Here is a 21,306-nt window from a genome sequence, read left to right on the forward strand (position 1 = left end):
GAATGAAGGAAAGGAATGAATGAAAACAAGGACAGAGAGAAGATTGGAGGAAATAGAAAAGGCTGCACCAAAGAAAGGAAAGTTTGGCGTGAAGATAACCCATGAACCGAAATAAATCTGACAGCCGCGGATTAAGTGATTTAAAAATGATTAGTTTTTATGAAACATCATGTCCCAGCTCCTTTAAAAACGTGTTTCCTCTCCTCTTTTAGACACCACATCTCTTGTTCCTGCTTTAAATCCATCTGAATATTCCACACTGACTCTGACATCTTTCACACTTCCTGCCTGTCCTGTTTAGCGCTGTAAATTGCACTCATCAGCCTCTTTAAACCTGATTTCAAACCCGGCACTTCCCTCGTGTTCAGCCACTAAATGTAATATTCGGTTTGTCTTGATTTCTGCCATTGGAGAGTCTGACAGTCGGTCAATGCCTGCCACAGAAACAAGGCCACTCAAGTCAAGGCTGCCAAAGCAGACATCGACTGAAGGCCTCAACTTGCGTGCTGACAAAGACATTCACGTGGAGGATGCAGGCGGTGAGGTGGCGTGATGAATGTAGCGGGCTGGATTGTTTTTAAAGGGGAATGGCTCGTGATGCGTGAGGTGAACCTGAACACGTCCCTCTGTGAGGTCGTACAAATATTTGGAGAAAATAATTAAAATGTGAGCAGGCGGTGGGACACACGCCGTGTTTGTGTGCGTTTGTGTATTTTAGTTGATTTGGAGGTCGAGGATGTCGTCATGTGATGTAACTAGAGCGATAAGCGTCCTTACCTCTTTGCTCTTTTTTGGCCTTGTGTGTGTCTGTGATTGATAATGGCAGCAAAAATCAGGAGGGTTAAAGAAATTCCCAGAGCAGAACATACGGGAGGGGGGACTTCAAGGAAATGTTGACACATGATAAACCCCGTGTGTGTGTGAGTGTGTGTGCGTGCACCTCTGTGACCCAACACATGCGTACACACAGTGAGTGACACACCTCCTATCTCACTATGCTGGTGATGATTCTTTATTTTTAGCTCAGATCGAGTTTCCAGCCCCTCCTGCTCCGCATGGTTCAGCAGCCAGAAGTGCTCAACAACACAACTCCCTGTAACCTGGAGCGCAGCAGTTCCTGCATATGTGACTCGGAGCTCAGCAGCAGCAGCAGCAGCGCCCAGCGAGGCGTTGATTGCAGGAGGCGGAGGAACAAACACCCGAGATGCCTCGCAGAAGCTATGGAGAATCTGAAATTGCCAAGTCACTGTGATGCTTTGTCATCAGTTTGAGAGGATGCAGAGGCAGCTGCTGGCTCGGGATCAAAACTGACAGGTACGTTAGAGACAATTCAAAAGTGGTTGTGTAGTTAAAGACTAAAAAACTTCTTTATATGAGTTTTTCTCCTCAAAGGACTACAAATGTCTCTGTTTCATAACGTGGTTGAGCTGCTGAAGTGCAAGAACAGCTATGTAAATATGGACTTTTAGAAAGTCCGGTATAGTGACAGATCAATAAAATCTCAAATATAGTTTGTAAATATGATAAAGTTAAACTTTGCATGCAAAACACCTAAAACTGTAAAAACCTTGAGAGACACACAAATCGTTTCCACACAAACCACAACACACAGAGATTGATCTTATTTAGATGATCACTGAGCTCCTTTATTTGATTTTGGTTTTTCCAGTTTAAATGTGCTGTTTTTGTCTTGTATTTGTGACCTTGTTAAATTAGTTTGTCTGAGCATCATATTTTTTATTTTATGGAGCTATTTGATAACTATTTAGCTGCTATTTAACACAGAAACTTCAAAACTTGGGGGATCAATAAAGTATATTGCATCTTCTTGTGACCCAATGATGTCACAATAATTAAAGCTTCTCTGTATGTCTGTACATGCCTGTACATTAACAGGTGCAGATTTCAATGGCGATTCTTGGGAAACATTAAAGATGTATATAACTATGACAGGTCGATTTTTCTTCAACAACAAATTCTTTTATTGCTACCAAAAATGAGAATTATGATTTCATGCCACCTCTGAATCTCTTTTTGCCTGCATGAATACCTCTGCCTGATGGAGGAGGCAGAAAAAACCCCACTGCAACTATGAGAAACCCTCAACTATTTTTTTTCTTCTCATGTGTAAGATCGCAAATTGATCTTAAACATTCTGCATTAGTCTTTTCATAAAATAATTTAAAACCTTACAGAATTCACTAAAACGATGAACCGAATAAGAAGAAACATCTACAGCTATGACTTCATCGCTATCAACTGAACTTGAACTGTACTTTAATGCAATACCACTTTCACTTTATACCAGAAGATGGAGCACAAAGTTGATGTACCCCGTTATTTAACCTAACAAGTAAAAAGGAATTTATTCAAATTCACAGGAAACGAGTTCAGGGCTATTTTCTTTTGAAATCCATCCATTCTCATTCCCAACACGTAACATACCAATGATTTGTTACATCCCGAGGCGTATCGTAGTAACGCGAAATGTAACCTTCCGCATCCCTATGGTACGATTGTGGATGGAATCCAACAGCGGTAACGCTCCAGCCGTCTATTCCAGCGCTAACACTAACCTTAACCATATCAGATAGTGTGTTCCAAAGCGATTCATGATCAGAATGTAAAATAAATGTACATGTCTAGATTCACTCTCATACCTCCAAAAGCGTACTATCCCGATGATTTGTCACATAGCGTTGATATGTTATGTTTTAGGATGAGAACATGTTGCTTCTGAAAACGTTTCAAAATGCTGCCCCTTCTGGTGAAAGGTTTAGTTCATATTTGCAGATCTTAATTACACCAATTCTCATTAAGACATTACAATCAAAATAAAGATTATGAGCATGAAAAATATGAATGAATCCACACTTAAACTGTTACTTTGTTTAAATGTTTAAGCAATATGAGCACAGACTGATAAATCCTGTCTCAGTAGTGATAATATTACACGGGAAAATGGAAAATAATTATTTCTTTCGAAAATGATACAGAATACCCGAGATTCTCACTGAATTTTGTTTTTTCTGTTACATAAATAATGTCCTGGGTGAGGTGTACATACGCCACCACTTACTTTATAATGTGGCTTCTTGACCTTTATTAAGATTAGATAAAAACTGTATTTTTTAATTCTGTAACTGTAAAGTGTAAACTGCTATGCCGTTCCTTTAAAATGGCATTTTAATATAATAAATGAATTTCAAACAAAACCTCGTCTACAGTTATGCATTTGCATTATTTGGGTTTTCTTTTATTCTCCACTGCAGACCAGGTGACCTGGTATACCTATCGCCCAAAGACTGCATCCTTCCTACAAATGATGCTTCTGCAAGCGGAAGCAGGTGAGATGTCAATCACACTCTTATTTCTTAAAGGACTGTTATTCACTTAATAGGGACCCACGGACACGCAGTATTTCCAGCGCGTGGGGTTACTAGTTGTTGCAGTAGGCCTCTTTAAACACAAGAGGTCGCTATGCTCCTTTGCATCAGCGGTGGTTAAGATTTGCTCCCTTCAAACAAACTCTGAAATTAAGCCAAATCTTTGGATTTCCCACCGGGTCAGATACCTGCTGCCCAGAACCTCTGCTGTTGTGACATCACCGAATTTATTTTTACTTTATTTTTTTCTTGTCCTGGAAGTAAAAGAGCCTCCGCGTCATAGAGACCCAGCTGGAGGTGACAGAAGTGAATAATGCGAAGGTTAAAGCTGATGGAAGCTAAACTGAAAACCAGTTCTCAGCAGGTTTCGTTTGTTTGATGTAAACACTCTTCTTCTCGCCACACATCGTCAGGACAGTTATTTTCCTCGGATCGTACCACAAAGTTTGTCCGTGGGGGATTCGTTTCGTTTGGCTGTTAGATGTGTGTGTATGTGCACATACATCGAAAAATTCATTTAATCATAACATATAGACTTAAACATTTTTGTGTGTGTTTTGTGTGTTTATTTATGAAAAAGACAGCAGGAGTTGTGTTTTATTGATGAGGTTTAGCACAGCTCCCCCCCGCGCACTAAGCTGGTCGCCCTGGTCTCGTCCTTTTCACTTTTCGACAAAAAACGCTTTGTCTGTTACTTCAATAGCGAGTTAGTTTGGTTCCAGTGCTGAGCTAACTTTGGTCTTTATCTTTGAATTCATTTTAAGAACAGGGTGAGGGAGGGTGTGTTTTTAAAAAAGTGAAATGGAGGAGGCGTAAGTGGAACTTTCTGTGCTGCGAATAAAGTCTGAGCGGCATCATTGTCGTGGCCTTCAGAGCTCGGGTCTGTGTTTAAGGTTAGCTGGCTAAAGGGGCTAACAGTTAGCTGGAGCCGGCCGGCTGATACCTCTCTGTGCATCCGAAGCATGTTGATGTGTTCCTGTGAGAAAGTGGATTTTAACATCACGTCCCGCACCGTGGCCCGGCTGGTTTTCGAGGCCGAACAGGATAACAGAAACGGAGGAAACTCGTCCAATGGGAGGTAGGACTTCTACGGACTTTTAAGGCTCTAAAAGTTTGTTGTTCTTGGTTCTTCTTTGCGCCTCGGTGGTCTTTCTTTGCGCTGCGGCTGTTTAACGGGTGGCAGGAGGTCGGAAATCTTTCAAGTGGTTATTTTCTGCACCGCGACGAACCGAGCAGCAGACTTTTGCACAGTTTAAACCGCAGAGCTAGTGCGTCTGACTCGGCTGTAGTCGGTGTGTTTGTTGGTGCAGTCGGAGGAGCTTCGTTTCACGGCGGGGACAGATAAGGCTCGCTCGTGTGTGCACGGGGATCACGGTGGCTGGATTACTCTGGGCAAACAAGTCTGTGCCAAGATTGTTCTTGTTCAAACAGATCACATCAAATACTGTCAGACGTGCCGGGGCCCTAGCCTTGGAAGTTCACGCTTTGAAGGCAAACAATGGACACACACACACAGGTTATCGTAACACACGGAGTTATCAGAGTTATCGTAGCTTCGCGTTTGCTAATATTATTTTATTCAGTTTGCAGAGTGGATTTCCTCGTTTCACTGTTTGAAAATGTTATGATTATGTTTCATTGGTGTCAGTGTAGCTTTAGTGTTTTTGCTCTAATGCAGAGAGTATTTATGAGGATCATGATTTTAAGAAGTTCACAATAGTTATTACAAAAACATATAAACACACAGCAGTTTTGAAGGCAGGAGTGTTGACCTCCAAAATCTCTATAAACATCTGCACCAAAGCCTCACCAGGTGGGCTGTGATAACAAATTTAACCAAAGACTGAAACTAACACACATTCTGGGTTTTGCACAATGTCGTTTCAGTTTGTAAACACAAGAAACTTTAACAAAAAATGATGCACAAGCAATTACAAAGTGATTCTCTGTTGGAGGACCCGTCTGCACTCTGTTTTCGGATAGTGTTGGCCTTGGCAGTGCCAGCTGGGCCTTGATACCAGCCACAGATTTTCCAAAGTTTGTGTTTGTGTCTCATACTGAAAAGAAGTGTGGGGTTGTTGCTGTTATTTCTGCCCATTTAGTAAACATAATTCTGCTTGAGGTATAAGTCAATTGAACCATATCGGAAAAAAGGTAGTTGAATGTTCCCTGGTGTATAACTTTTCTGACAAAAAAATTCAAATTTTTTTTCTCAATTTACAAGCTATCTTAGAAAACTGAAAGTTTACTATGAGTTGAGGCGTCTTTGAGGTATATAGGTGGTAGCTGTTATTAGCTATTTATTTTATGTTTCCACAGGATCCATTGAACAGTTATGGCTGCAGGATATAAAACTCCAGCATCTCTTAATGTTTCAAACCTAAAGCAAATAAAACTGAGCAGGGAGGGGGCATTGCGCTTGAAATCAACCCTTTTAAATCAACAAAGGCTCTTTCGGGGTTTTTGGATCTCTTGTTAATTCACAAATAAAACAACATTTACACCGATCAGTAATGTTTATCGGCTAATTTACCCCTATTTGGCTTGTTTGATCATAAAGGTTGCGTATCTGTTCTGGAGCAGCTGCGTTTTAAAAATTGGTCTCTTGAAACTTTAATTAGTGGCTGTTATCTGAAAGCCCCAACATTCACCCAGTTTTGGCTATTTCAGAGTTTCTTGAAGGGAGAATTTCTTTAAATGATCCAAAAATAGTCAAACATAAATTAGCTCATTACAGATTAATTCTATTGATCAGTCTTCTGATAATCATTGCTGTCTGACAGAAATGTCTGTAATCAGTTAAACCATCACTTTAACAACTTGTATGTGAGGAAGCAGATTTATGATAGCTGTGGTCAGGTCCAGGCAGGCCAGCGTTTTGAACGCCAGGTTTCTGCTCTTGTTGCTCCTCAGGTGGCTCCTTCCAGACAGTGCTATGTTTTTCTCTGAGGCTCCTTATCTCAGGAAAGTCTGCCTAAACTCAAAAGAGTGAGACTTCTAAGCTGAACACAGAAGTGGGAGGATCGCAGAGCGTTTTAGCCTCTCGTTGCCAGCATATATGTACAGACTGGACAGCGGGAAGTGGATTGGTTGAAGAACTGAAACTGAGACTGCCAACAAGTTTTCTGCTGCGTATTTTTTCTCTGCAAGAAACCCTCAAACCTGTTCACTTGAGAGCTGTTTTGCCTTTTTTACCACTTCAGGAGAAGTTGACCAGCACCTTCAGAAGAAAATCTGTTAAATTCACAGGAAACATGGTGCGTAATCAATAAGTTGCTGTCTGTGGCCGACACGTGGTCGGTTTTAAATGCTCGTCCTTCTTGATGGCCTTGACTGAAAAGCTCAAAAGATGACGATGTCCCCTCCTGCAAGACCAGAGGGCATGACTCTGGCTCAGCCCATCCCCGTCCCAATGCTGACCGTCCTCCCGCCGTCCTCGGACACAGAGTCCTGGTCTTGTTCGCCTAGTCCCAGACCCCTGCGCTCCGACCGACCCCGTGGCTCCCACCGTAGTAGGACAAGAACCAAAAGGCGGAAACAGGAAGAGCAAGGCTGTGCTTATAAGCCGCAATGGGGCAAAACTCCACAAATCGTGATACAGTCGTCCACAGAGAGGGGAGCTGTTCAACATCGGAGTCCCTCGCCCTCTTTGGTTACTGAGATGGGGACAGCGAAGCAAGGTCGGGACAGTCCGTCACATGACCTCCTCATACCGCCGTCTCGCTCCTGGTCTCGTAGTCCGTCACCCAGCCGCCGCTCTCGTTGGTCCCTCAGGAGCCTGCTCAGCAGGGACTCTGACGGAGACCGCTGCAGGTTAGTGTGCTGGATTCAGTCAGTGATTTATTTGTTTTTATCTACAGTTTATCTGCTCCTCATGGCACAGGCCAAGCTCAAGCTTTTCTTTTTACCTTCAGTGATTCAAGTGAAGGTTCTTTCTTATCTCGCAGCACATAAAGTTCAGGAGGTCAGAACAGAGCGTCCGCACCGTGTTCAGCAGCCTCCTGGGTATTCTGTGCTTACCGCTGTGTAAAAACATCAGCCGATTTGCATTCAGGCCCGCTGAGACGGCGGTGACTCACACGAGCTGTGCAGCCTCTCATCTGTGCACATTTGGTGAGAGATAAAAAGCACATGACGCTCTCAGTCATATTTTTCTCTCTGAAACTACACGAGAGCAGCTATTTTGGATTAGGGTGAAGGTAATTACCTAAAGCTAGTGAGGACAGGATGAAAAGTTTTTCTTTCTTTTTTTATTTGTATGACATATAGCCAAAGTTCGTACAGTTAAGGAGGAGGAAAAAGAGAAGAACTGAGCTGTATATCCAGCGTTTTTCCTTTATATGTAAAAATAGGTGTGGGCCTTCTCGTAAAGCTTATTTGGGTGGCTGTAGCTCAGGTGGCAGAGCAGGTCAGCCACTAATCAGAAGGTCGGTGGTTCGATCCCAGGCTGCATCCTGGCTGCATGCCAAATATCCTTGGGCAAGATACTAACCCCATGTTTGCCTACTGGTGGTGGTCAGAGGGCCCGGTGGCGCCTGTGTCCGGCAGCCTCGCCTCTGTCAGTGCGCCCCAGGGCAGCTATGGCTACAATGTAGCTTGCTATCGCCAGTGTGTGAATGTGTGTGTGAATGGGTGGATGACTGAATGTAGTGTGAAGCGCTTTGGGGTCCTATGGACTAGAAAAGCGCTATATAAATGCAGGCCATTTAGTATATGTGATATAATGTGCCACAAACAGGACTTTAATATCACCAACCATTCCCATGTTATTACCGTGTATCCATATAAATGGCCCACCCTGTACTTATCTAAGCAGCACTTTTTCCTCTGAAGAGATGAAGAGATTATGTTCACAAGTAAACCTGAGGATGCGTTATCTTGTGATGGTGGCATTACATTTCGTGTCAGTGAAACTGTTTCGTCAGGGTTTGGAGTCAGTCTCTGCGTGCAGCTGTGCAGCTCATTTCAACATCTGTGCATTAACTCTTTATAACTATTTTTTTGAACAGTAATAAAATATATATATATTGCACATCAGGTCATCTTACATATTAAGCCAGCATATTCTGCTTTAGCTCTTTTGCACACATCTGTTTCAATATCCATATTTTTGCCTCTTTTTCTGTCATCATTTATTTATTTGTACTATTTGTATTTATATGTTTTATTCTATATATTAATCGGCATCTGTGGGTGGACAGCACAAGAATTTCATTGCACAGAGAAATGCCTTTTTCTCTTGTGACGCATGACAATAAACACTTTGAATCTTGAATCTCTAACCTGTCAGAAACCAGCTGCAGCACATTCGACTGAAGCAAGTCGGGTCCGGTGTGCTTCTGCAAAGCTTGATATTACTTAGGCAAGCTCCTTTTTCATGATTCTGTATTTAAATGTTCAATCATAGCTTTAAATATATTTTGATTAAAGAGTTGTCATCTCACCTTTCTACAATTTATTTAAAAAAAAAAAAAAAGCTCAAGGAAAGTTTGTGTTTAAGCTGAAAGTAAATGAAGTTTCCTTTTTTATTCTTTAAGAAAATAACAATTTTGTGTCTCCAGGCAAATAAACATTTCATAACTGCAGGGTTGCTTTTTTTATTGTTTTTACCTTTACTGCATTACAAAGGATTCTGTGTGTAACAGCGTCTGAACCTCACCTAAAGAAAGCTGTGTCCTGGGTGTGATTGTGCTTTATGTTTTAACATGTTTAGTAGTTTGATTCCATGCAGAAGCTCATTAGTCCACCACTGCTCTCTGCATGTGGCTGCTGTGCTGTGCCTCTGTTCCCGCGGAGTTTCCCACTGGTTGTTTTTCCTCTTCTCTGCGTAAAAACCATAATCAGTGCTGTGGCAATGGCTCTAAGAAAATGCTATAAATGATTGTTCAGAGTTTGAACAGAATTATGCGGGTGGGGGTTAAAGTTCACAGCCTCTTCTTCCTGGAATCTCCCAGAGGAGCAGAAAGGGTCAGATCTGGTTACTCCAGGTTCAAGTAAAATTTAAACCGTTTATAAAGGGATGAGCTTGTTTGGGCAGTGTGATTGATTAAGGATGTATTTGTAATTTAGTTACAGGACAACTTTAAAATGATGAATTATGAGAGGAAATGTACTTTTCACCTTTATAGACCAACAACAATATAGCCTTATGATGCCAAAATAACTGGAGATATGATTCCTGTACCTCGTGACAGAATCTACATAATTCTCTATTTATTTTCCTCCCAATTTCTAATTATATGTATTTATTTATAGCTGAAAAGCTTTTATGCGACACATGTCTAAGAAATCCTCCCGTTTTGACTAAAAACTCATTACAACACAACTTCTTTTATTAACATGGGAGTGTTTTTATCTTAGCTTTTCTTTCCTCCCACATACCATACCAGTCATTTGTTTTTGCAGATTACCTGTTAAAATCCTGATTGAGTCCAAGTATGCTATGATGTCAAATTTAAAAAAACAAAAACCTAGAAGCAGTCAGATGGCAGGATCGCAGTGATAAAGCAAAGACTGTACCCTGTATTTAAACATCAACATCACTGCTCCAGATGACCTGAGAGGATGGTGTGACTGAGGACAGAACCCGGGTTATGTAAACTGTAAACAAAGAAAATGAGACCACCTCTGAAGGAAAAGCGGAGCTGAGTCAGGCACAAGGACCAGAGGCGGGTTCCTGCACTCTTTATCTGTTCCTCGGAATGATGACATCACCTCCAGCCAATGGGAGCGAGTTCCTGGTCTGATGATGTCATGTGAGCCCAATCAGATGAGGGATGTGTGGATCACTGCAGTGGGCTTCTGAGGGCATGCACATGAACAGCTGTGCCCTTGTCCTCTTCATCAGCGCCTCCTTTTATTGACCTACTTATATTGTTCTGCAGCATATTAATGATTTTTAATGTTCACAGCTGACCCGGCCAGCGAGGATTAGGGAGGGTTTTTTAATGGTGAAAGCAAATGTTTGTGGAGCTTAAATGGAAAAGAAAACATTTGGTTTAAATAATGTTTGGTGAAACTGGGGCTGCACAGGTTTCAGAGTTGTCACAACATTTGCATGTTTCCCACAGATTTGTAGTTTATTCAGGTTGGGATGTGTCTGCAGTGAGTTGTCAAATAGGGCTGCCACGATTAGTCGACTAGTCACGATTACGTCGACTATCAAAATCGTCGACGACTGATTTAATAGTCGACGCGTCGTTTGAAGCTTTGTAAGATCACAAAAGACGCAGGAATAAGTAGCAGGATTTAAGAGTGTAATAACGGACTGAAACAGAAGATGGCAGCACTGCATGTACAAGGATGCCAGCTGCCGTTAAACTCCGAAGAAGAAGAAGTAGCTCCGTCCCAGAATTCATAGCGCAGCCCAGCTCTGTTGTCAACAATGGCGGCAGCTAGTTAGTTTTTATATTACTCTTATTATTCTTTCCGGGTCACAAAATAAACGTTTAACATATTTTCAGGCGAGAATGTAGCTGTGTACTGGCCCTGATAATCGCACTGTCACTGCTTTAACCTGGAGTTGTTAATTAGCTTTTGCAGTTGTATTCTTTGGTTTGTGTTACAGCATGTACCCTCACAGGCTCTGAGGTTTAAAGTAAGCAGCTCTTTGTTTGGCTGCTCTTTTACGGTGCATTCATCTGGCCTTACACATTACCCGCTTGGTGCATGAGACTCTGACATGAGTATGAGCCATCTGTGGGTGAACCTCAGAAAAGCAGATTACACACAGGGAGACAGAATAGTGGAAATGTGGGCCTAGCTCAGGCCAGTGTGGATTATGATGTGGACTGTAATCCAGAGGGATGGACAGAGAGCCTGAGGGTTAAAGGATTGGGTGGGCTCTGGACTTTGGCCAGGTGGACTCACTACAGGCAGACGTGGCCTCTGTACTGTCAAAGCTAGCCACATTGGAGTCGTGTTTGTAGCTTTACAAGATGCTATACTTGAACACATTAATAGGTAATGACCCACAAACTAACAAACCTTGAGGTTAGCTCCAAAAGTGACCATCCCCATGGACTCATGTGTGAAAATACAGTACAGCCTGCTTCAGAGCAAAGCAGTTTTTCTCTTTGTGGATAGTTTCCCTCCTCATAACTGGACACAAGGTGAGTTATTAACCTGCACAAAGTCAGCGCGCCTGTTTTGCTGAGTGAGATCCTAGGGCTTTAGCAGGCTGTGACTTGGTACTAATTTGCAGATATATTTGCTCGTGTGATGCACGCGTGCACTTTATGGATGGCGCTTGTTAGCAAAGCTTGTTAATATGAGCTGAAATCAGAATATTTAATCTGTGTTCTATATGCAGAACAAAGGCCTTATTACAGATTTTTTAAAATTGATTTATAAATGTGTATTAACTTAAATGTTAAATTATTTATATTTTAAAATCTGCAAAACAATAAATTGCAACGTAATTGGGTATAAAGTATTTGAATCGAACATAAAGTAGAGTAGAAGTAGAACCTAGTCGTATTTTAGTGGGGATCATGCGACACACCCCTGGATATCCATCATGGATGCTTGTAGAAGTCAATAATTCACCTGAGTTAGTAAATGTTCAAACTTAACGAGCTGCTGACTGTGAGGAACCACTTCGTCCTCATCGAGATGAAGCATGATTTTCACCCTTTTCATTGTAAAGAGGTGCTCAGAGGGGGTTATATCATGACACCGATCCTCCCACCACTGCCTTTGGACTCAAGTGCTGTTAAACTTAAGACTCCCATTGGATGAGAGCTCTGATAGGGCTCGTAGTGGAATTAAGCAAATACTTTACCAAACTACGACTTTTAATACACTTTTACTTGAAGTATCCTCACATACTTGTCTATTTGCATGTTTCTTTATACTTGTACTTCACTATATTCTGCATTTATTCTGAATAAGTTTTATTGATTCTTTTTAAGATTTTAATTCAGACAAATCCAGTTAAGTTGAAGTTCGTTTCTTTGGTTTTTCTCCCTTTCGCTGATATCCTCTGTAATACTTGACCAGCTTTGTTGTGTATTTACTGCTGATTCCTGTGGGGCCCCATGCCTTGTCCTTGCCCCGTGTGCCACCCTCCACCCGGAAACGCCCCTGCCCACTTCATTAAGGTAGAAACGGCTCAGTCGGACTTTTCATCCTTGTCGATGCCATCAGTTGAGCGGTTTACAAAAAAAAATACACACGGAGCCTCCTCCCTCCCTCCTTCTCTCACTCCCTTACTCCTCCTCCTGCTCTTCCTTCCCCCACCTTCCCCCACCCTCCCCCTATAGTTGCAAAAGGATTACGGATGGACGCAGACACGGCAGCCCGTTACCGGGTCTTGCAGTCGGCATAGGGAGTAGCGGTGTGTGTCCGGTACCGGCGAGGTGCAGGGGCGTCGGCCCCGGTGGGAAATTAATTCGGATTTATTGAAGGAAACGCGGCAGAAGAAAAACCCTGATAGCGGCCGTGCTTCATCTGCACACTCCGAGCAGGAACACCGGTGCCATATTCCTGCTGCGAGGGTTTGTGACCATCAGCTGGACCACAAACGCCTCATGACATGTTCGAGTAAGTGGCATAAAGGAGGGAGGATGGCTGCTGTGCAATGCTCCGCTTTACGTACCCACACAGGTCGCATCCTGCAGAGCGGTAGCACGGAGGCGCAGCAACAGCCTGCTGATAGCTTCATCCCGCAGGTCCCCCACCCTCCCTCCATCCGCCCAGCCTCCATCCTGTGCACAGGCTGCTGGTTTAGCTGAAAACGTCTCGCATATTTCCCCTCTCCTTGGACTTTGCTTCTCTGGCAGGTTATTAGGTCGTAAACGGGCTCAGCAGACCGATTGTTTTCCATGTGCTAGCTGCACATTAGCTGATCATCTGTCGGATTTAATGGGTGACAGGATAGAGGACAATATTTAAGCTAATCCCTCCTCCTGGGTACAAGCCCTGCCCAGTGACTGCATATCATTTGTTGGTTTCTTTGAATGGACTGAGGTCCGGACAGAAGAGCTGTCCATTTCTCATCTAATCAGTTTTTTAGTTTTTCACCTGTTTGTGGGGGGTTTGTGTCTTTGTGTGCGTGTATATCTGTCTAGATGGATATAAATATATATTTTTAGTCCGTTTGTTTGTTTTGCACTGTAAACAGTGCCATAACTTTATAATATGTGCTATATATGTAGATATAAAATGTATCTGTTGCATATTTTGAAGCATAATTACAATCAAAGGAGGGTAGGGCTGGACTGATTTATATACATACATACATACGTTTCACTTATTGACCATATTGCAAATATTATTTTACAATACCAGAGTTTTACTTAACTTGGTATAAATGGAAATATTTCACATAACTTACAAGTCTTTTTTTCTGTGTCAGTATTGAAAAGCAGGGCAATCTTTTTAAAATATTTGGATATGAAGAATGTGGCTAAAATGATTAGTGCTTTAACAGTGTGCATATGTATACACAGTTTAAAATGGAATAACTCACGTTCCTGTATGACGTCCTGACCTTAAGAAATCCATCTTAAAGCAGGCATATGTACACAGTGACTGGTTAAAGTAAGAGTCTCAGAAATGTTAGCCAGCTGATAATACTTGACTTAAAGTACATATTATATTATTTTAGAGGAAGCAGTTCTCTAGTAAATTCTCATATAGATATAGAAACTCTTCCTTTCTGGTAAAACGTAGTACTAATCATCAAAGATGACGATGGTGTAAAAGAGGCACAGATTTCCTCAGGTGCTCTGATCCAAAACATCCTTTTAAAAGCAAATTCTGCCCACTCAGCAACCATCTCGAGCCTTTTTTAGGGCACTTATTTTGAAGCTTTAACATATGACCTCTAATTTCAGTCTTTGCCTAAACATAAGAACAGTCAATTTTTACTTTTTTTTTATTTTTATATATCTTGGAAGTTTCAATTGTACAGCAATCTTCACCAGTTGTGGATCCTTCCACAGATTTCGGTTTGAGACAGAGATTTATCAAATTTGAACGACTCAGTTCCTTTGAACTATTTTGCAGTCAGCATTGTTTAGCCTGTGCATACAGAGTTGTTTTTGGCTCAGATTGGGGCTTTTTGGCTGTTGAATATCTGTTGAATTTAAAACATGCAGCAGATAAAAAAAGAAAACACACGTATGTAGCATTTAGTTGCCTGATCTAATTGGACTGTATGTCTTGTTAGATTGGACAACTTTATTCTTCAGTAACTGAAACTCCTCCAGTTAACTCTTTTTTCAGCCAGTTGTATTATGTGGAAATGTGATTATTGTCTTTGTTATAACTAAAACCTTTGTTCTGCAGATAGCATTTGTTTGTCCCCACAGGGAATATCCCTCTACCAACATGTGTGTTATTTGGGATTTTTATTGACTTATCAGATGATCAGAAGTGACATAAGTCTGTTGATTTCCAGCTAACAGTCTCATGTTCTTTACTGTATATGATAACCATGCTTACTGGCTGTCTTAGTCACCCCCAGAGGTGGATTCTGGAAAATCAGTTAACTATTATTATGATAGGAAATAAGTTATGTTATGAGGGTTTATGTGACAATAGTTGGTGGTGCTTGTTGTTAAATATGTTGTCGGGATGAGGGTTGCTTACGTCACGGAGAGTTGTGAAAACCTCAAGTATTGTTTTCCTTTTACACTTGAGCTGCCGGCGGATTTAAACCCGGGTTGTAAACGCGTGCTGACACAGACTCACATCATTCAGTGTCCTCACACTCTGCCAGCTGACCAGCTGCACAACAAGCCTATTTAGAGGCTCTGCTGCCCTGCGTACGTTACCTAAAGATAGCTTAATGCTACTTGACATAATGCTCCCGTGATTAGCATCACTGCTAATATTTTAAGGATTATTTCCCTGTAAAAACAAACCCGGTCATGTTTACGGGTGACTCCCTCAGCTTCAGTTCTCCTTGTGGTTGTTTTTGGAGGTTATATCATTCTGACTAACCTCCTCCTCCTGTTTCCTCATGAACTCCTGATACTGAGTTTTTAAGCTAAGCCTTTGTGTTAATCTCAGCCTTTGTTTTTTCCCTAAGTTTCCCAAACTAGTTAAGAGCACAATCACATGAAGGAAGTGATGTTGGCATCATATGACCAATCATAAACAAGGACAGGTCTACTAGTGGCTAGAGGTGGGAATCACCATACATCCCACGATACGATATTATCACAATACTTAACGCACGATACAATATTATTGCAATTTTTAAAAATATTTTGCGATATTCAGATTCTGTACATGAAGGTAAACTTTATCAATATTCATTTTATCTAATATCAAAGTCTCACACTCAGTCTTTCTCTCATTTCAGTTTTATTGTTGACAAACTGAACAGTTTGTATTACAGTCTAGTCCAACTTAACTGAATGCAACCATCTGGTACAATTATAGCTATTCTGAACTATGCAATTTGTGAAAACTATGCAGCCCATTCAGCAACTGAAGAATTTGAAAGTAAATTAAAACAAAATATAATTTTACATTAAATAAAAAAGTTTTACATTTAATTAAAATAAAACATGTCTTAAATTAAAATAAGTAAACTGTCATGTTTATTGCTGCCAAAAACAGTTAAACACATTTGGACAGTGAAGGAATGTCAGGATTGTTGCTCAGAAAAAGGATCAACATGCTCTGAAGTCAGAGCACAGAAACCTTTTTTGTAACAAAATATCTGCTGTCCCTGTATCGATAGCAAACAAAATATCACGATACTACACAGTATCGATTTTTTTCCCCACCCCTACTAGTGGCAGAGCAGTGTACTTTACAAACAGGAAAACTATATTTTAAATATCCGAAGAGGTTGAACACTGTGTATCCTGTTGTACAGTATGTATAGTAGGGTTTGAAGTAGGTAAACCTACAAAAGCACAATATTAATAAAGCCAGGAGAGAAAGCTGACATAAAACAGGTGATTTGCTTTAATGAAAGTAGTCTGTCGTGTTTGTCGTGTAAGTCTTGATTCTTTCACCTTCGGGTCCATAGGGACTAAGTAAAGCGCTATACAAATACAGGCCATTTACTTTCAGTCACAAAGACGTGACGTTAAATGGTGTAACAATTTATAGTACTTGAAATTGAGTACATTCAAGGTCAGCAAGGTCTCAATTTAAGATTTTCTTATATGAAAACTTAAAATTACTTCCATATAAACCTGCTTTCAGCCAGCAGGGAGATAATTCCTCCTGTATTATCGGTTTCTTATTGATCCTCGTCAGGGAAAGATGAAGACTCCAAATGGTTTTCAGACTCTTTTACTTACAATGTCTGTTTTTCACTAAACTCCACTAACATGCCTCAAAACCTTTATCAGACATTTTTAAAAAATCCAGCATTAATCTAACGATCTAAGAGGTTTCTGCCTCAGGTTCAGATGTCATGTGATATTTGGTTTCCAGGTGTCTCTTTAGCTTGCTTACTATCAATGTTCCCTCTAATTTTTCATGTGTCTGAGCAAACACACAAACTCCCTGAGCGTCCCTTGGACCACTGTGAGCGACAGCAGACGTGCACTGTGGTCACGCCAGCATCGAATCCATCCAAGTTACATGGTTTAGTAAAATAATCAAATTACAGCATTTACATTTATGTTAGACGACTTTTAATTAACTGCTTTAGCCCACTTACAATGAAAATTTAAAAAAACCTTGTTCATGACCTGTGTAGCATGTTAACACTATTGGAAGGAAAAATAACTTTAACTCCAATTTTGAAAACACAACTTTATTATTATTATTTTTATAAAGCTCTGACTTGTATTATGAGTCTGTGGTCTGGGAGAGAGTCTGTAACTCTGTCTGCAAAATACAGGATATAATAACCAATGTTGGGCAATTAATTATATAGTTACTTCTCCAAAAAAGTTACTGAGTTATGCAAACAACAAAGTTTTTTTGCAGCTGTTTACCTAAAAATGCAGCCAAGGCGTTTTTTTAAACAAACATTTCAAACTATTTACAGAACAATCAGCTGTTCTGCATCAAATCTGATGCCACACAAATTATTTGTGCCACTCCAAAAAATAATTTCTGTCCACTATGAGATGAAGGAGAACATCAGCCTGATACCTGCAGGCCTGACAGCAGCAGATGTATCACTGCTGTAACACCTGTAACACTCAGCAGTCGCCTCATTGTTCTGACACACACAACAACACTATTGACTACACTACACACTAACTACACACTAACTACACAAGATCTGCGCTAAACGTTGCAAATCTCTCACATCTCAATTCCGCCTTCAATCCTGAAACTCCCCCCTTCCTAAACCACTAAATGCCATGTTGCCATATCATTTTTTGATTGGTCCACATGGTACATTTTTCCACCAATAGGAAATGCTGGGGGGAGGTTTGTTTTCGCTCACAGGCTTTCGAGCGTTTTCCTTATCAAACGCAGTTTTTACTGTTCCTTCCCGCAGTAAATATAAACAACGACAGTATTCGGGGGGAAAAAACAAACATTGCAGATATTTTTATCATAACTCTGGTTTTACGTGGCCGATCAACACAATTTAAAAACTGGTATAAAGTCCTCACTTTGTCCGTCAGTTGTTCCGTCTGTCCTGCTCACATCTCCAATGGTTGTACACGTTGTCATTAACGTGGCTTCACTCCACATCAGCCGCTTTGCTCGCTAAAACACCGGTGTCGCACATAAGGACGCTGTCATAGCCTGTCAGCGACGTTGATTGGCTGCGTATATACGAATGTGAATCGCATCATTGGCTGGACTTTGGGATAAGGTGGCATCGTTCTAATCCCATACGGGAGCAGCCAGTCACTGACTCACACTGCAAAACAGAATTGTTCAAGTTTTAATTTAAATTTAAATTCAGGTGAGATTTTTTTATTTGTTTTGTGCGCAACACAGATTTTCTGTGCGCAGAGACGTGCCCGCAGTGCGCAATTGCGCGCGCAGCTTAGAGGGAACATTGCTTGCTACTATATTTTTGTTTAGGAAACTGCTAACAAATGGCAAAGGTTTTGTTTTTGTTTTCTCTTTAGTTCATTTTTTGTGGTATTTTAAAGACAAAGTGATCAGTTTTATCTTCTCACAGATGTTTTCTTTATGTCATTCGTCACATTTTGTGCAGTAGAACTTCGCATCAATCAAATATTATTCTGAGCTCTCTAAAGACGTCTGACCTCCGTACTCCATGTGCTCCGAGGCCTGAGGGATCTCCTGGGAATGGTGGTGCCACTTTTCAGAGACGTGATTGATCAGTAGGCGATGGTCTTTGTAGTCACGAGGGCAGCGTGAAAATATTAGTTTACTGATTGAAAGCAAATGAATGCATGTTTTGAGTGTGTCTGCCTCACACTGCAGACACAGTGAGGTTAAAGCTATGAGTGTATCAGCAGTTCTTCTTGCTTTGGTTTCTTGTATTACATTTGTAACTGTAGCCCAAAAGGAGCTTCTTTTAAATCCAATCCAGGGATTAAAATGTGCCTCATATCATTTTATATTTGGAGCTCATTGATTCTTAAAGCTACATCCAAACATTTTAAATGCTAATGAATGAATAATCATTTTATTTGTAAACGTTTGAACATTTATTGAAGACTGTTACCAACTCGCTTTAGTCATATCTTGAGTATAATTAATTTGCCAAGAGGAGATAAAAGAACCAGTAATATTTGAGCAGGAGCACTTAAACATCAAGTAAATAAAAAAACGTGTTTAAATAATGCTGATTATTCAAACAAGCTATCATGCTGATAGCCGCGTGCCACGACAATAATGCTTTAGCAAATTTAATCTGAAAACCAAAAGCAGGTTAAAATGAGCCCAACAAAAAACCACCTTGTAGCAGACGCTCTAACATATAGTTGATAAGTGATGGGCTCACAGTTAATGACTTTTTATGAGGGGAAAAAACATAAAAAAAGCTAAAGATGAGATTTACTGATGTTAAAGGTATTGACATTCAGATTCTCCATGGAGATGATGTAATATTGTTATCCTGAAATCATTCGGCTGTGATAATGGGGCAATAAAAGCTAGTGTGACAGCGCTAAGGCCTGAAATACATTGTGTGTGTCTTTTGAAAGACGGGAATATCTGTGATTGACTGATGATGACAGTTTTACTCACACAGGATATGGATGTATTTCTGAAAAAGAAATCTGGACTACTGCGTAGGGCTGGGCGATATGGCCTAAAATCTGTATCGCGGTATAATTTGAAGCACGTGCGGTAACAATATATATCGCGATATATTCTTTTCTTCTGTATAATGTATTTTCCAAACTATAAGGACTTAAAATCCTTTAATTTTCTCAAAAATCGAGAGTGTTCCTTATGTATGAATTCTGGTTGTGCTTACTGACCTCGAACCGATTTGGGCTGCAGAAATCTGTTAAAAATGTTTTAGTGTAACTTTGGTAAGCAGCACTGCTTGATGGATTGTCAGAGCATTACGGCTGCCGTAGTGAGGAGCTTCGGAGTAAGCTGGGTCCAAAACTCCGTCTGCTTCAGGTCCCAAAGTCAAACGAACACTGAGAGTTAAAAACTGTCTAAATTCTTTCATCTTTAATAAAATCATCAGCGTTGCTGCTTTACCAGGTGTAACAATTAAGTTTAACATCCAGGCATCCATGAAAACAGAATATATTAAATTTAACGGAGTTAGCCGTTAACAGGAAGTTAGCTCGCTAGTTTCCACCTAAACATTTCATACCATGTTCTGACTGAGATTTTTGAAACTAATTCAAACGTACAGCTCTGCTGTCACTTCTAACATAAAGACAGGAAACTAAACAGCAGTGACATTTGCAGGGTTACTGAAGTTGGGCTAGCTGGTATATAATGTTGTGCTACGTGATTGCTAGCGACACAGCTATGTTAGCATAACATTAGCACAGTGAAGCTGGAGGATGAAGCCAACTTTTTTTCCACTCGATAAAAGTTAACGTGCGGGATTCTGGTGGTCAGGGACAAATGCAATCGCACTGCAGGATGCTGTACACGGGGCAACTTCAGTCAGGAGAACAACTGAGATCATTCATCCACAATACGAGGTTAGTTATTAATATACTGCAACAACATGGGAACAGAGCAGCTGCGAGAGAATTCAACATTAATGAATCAATGTTACGGAAGTGGAGGAAGCGCAGTTTTTGGCTTTCCCCATATTTCAAAAGTGCTTCACCTCTTTGCTATGACTGTCGCCCGCCATAATTTGCAGATGATAATGGTTGTAGCTGCTGCGATGCTTTCAACCAAAACAGGCGCAGCTTGATGACATCATCAACATGCGATAGAGCGATATAGTATCTCTATCGTTGGCTAAATTTATATCGTTTCTATCGCCCACCCCTACTACTGCGTTGTGGCATTAATTCCCAAAGCTAATGACAGTGGATGTTTAAATGTTTTTACTCTACTAGTTTTCTTCTTGTGCTTGATTAATTTGTTATATAAGATGTAAAATGCAGTAAGATTATGATTCCATTTTTTTTTATCGTCAAATAAAACTAAATGAGAGAAGCTTGTGGGAAAGTTGTTGTCGCCGTTGACCTTCTTATGTTCTCATCTAAATTTGTGTCTGACTTTTCACTTGTTTACTTAAAGAACTGAATCAGAGACAAACTGAAGCTCGTACGCTGTCGTTCTGACCTGCTGGTGTTTAATTTGTGGCTCTTGGGTTTCAAAGTTGCACGTCTTGATTGGATGGTCTTAACACCCTTTACTAACTGGATTTAAATGCCCCCCCGGTCTATCTGTACCAGTCAAAATGACTTTAGCTGATAGGTCTGGCCTTGCGTGGCCCCTCATTGGTCCTCAGTAGGCACTTTGTGATGGCGTTTTATCATCAAATGAGAAACGCCTGCAGCTTTTCTTCATAGCACGACATGAAAGACTCACTGGGCAAGTCAAGCAATGAAATGTGAAGCGGTTTCCTCTCTTC

The 21,306-nt window shown here is 40.8% G+C and overlaps 1 protein-coding gene across 1 annotated transcript in view; it reads left to right on the plus strand.

Annotated features, from left to right (window-relative positions):
• Window positions 1-1,103: 1,103 nt before the first annotated feature.
• Window positions 1,104-21,306, plus strand: part of gramd1a (GRAM domain containing 1A) — a 43,211-nt gene continuing 23,008 nt past the window's right edge. The window contains exons 1-3 of the mRNA XM_085365992.1: window positions 1,104-1,314; window positions 3,273-3,347; window positions 6,300-7,199. Of these exons, the coding sequence (XP_085222118.1) occupies window positions 6,736-7,199 (464 nt within the window). The 5' untranslated portion in view covers window positions 1,104-1,314; window positions 3,273-3,347; window positions 6,300-6,735. The remainder of the gene's footprint in view (window positions 1,315-3,272; window positions 3,348-6,299; window positions 7,200-21,306) is intronic.

The sequence above is a fragment of the Diplotaxodon limnothrissa genome, linkage group LG11 (genome assembly GCF_057381915.1).
Source record: "Diplotaxodon limnothrissa isolate DT_005_m linkage group LG11, D_limnothrissa_male_GT1.1, whole genome shotgun sequence".
NCBI classification, from domain to species: Eukaryota; Metazoa; Chordata; class Actinopteri; order Cichliformes; family Cichlidae; genus Diplotaxodon; species Diplotaxodon limnothrissa.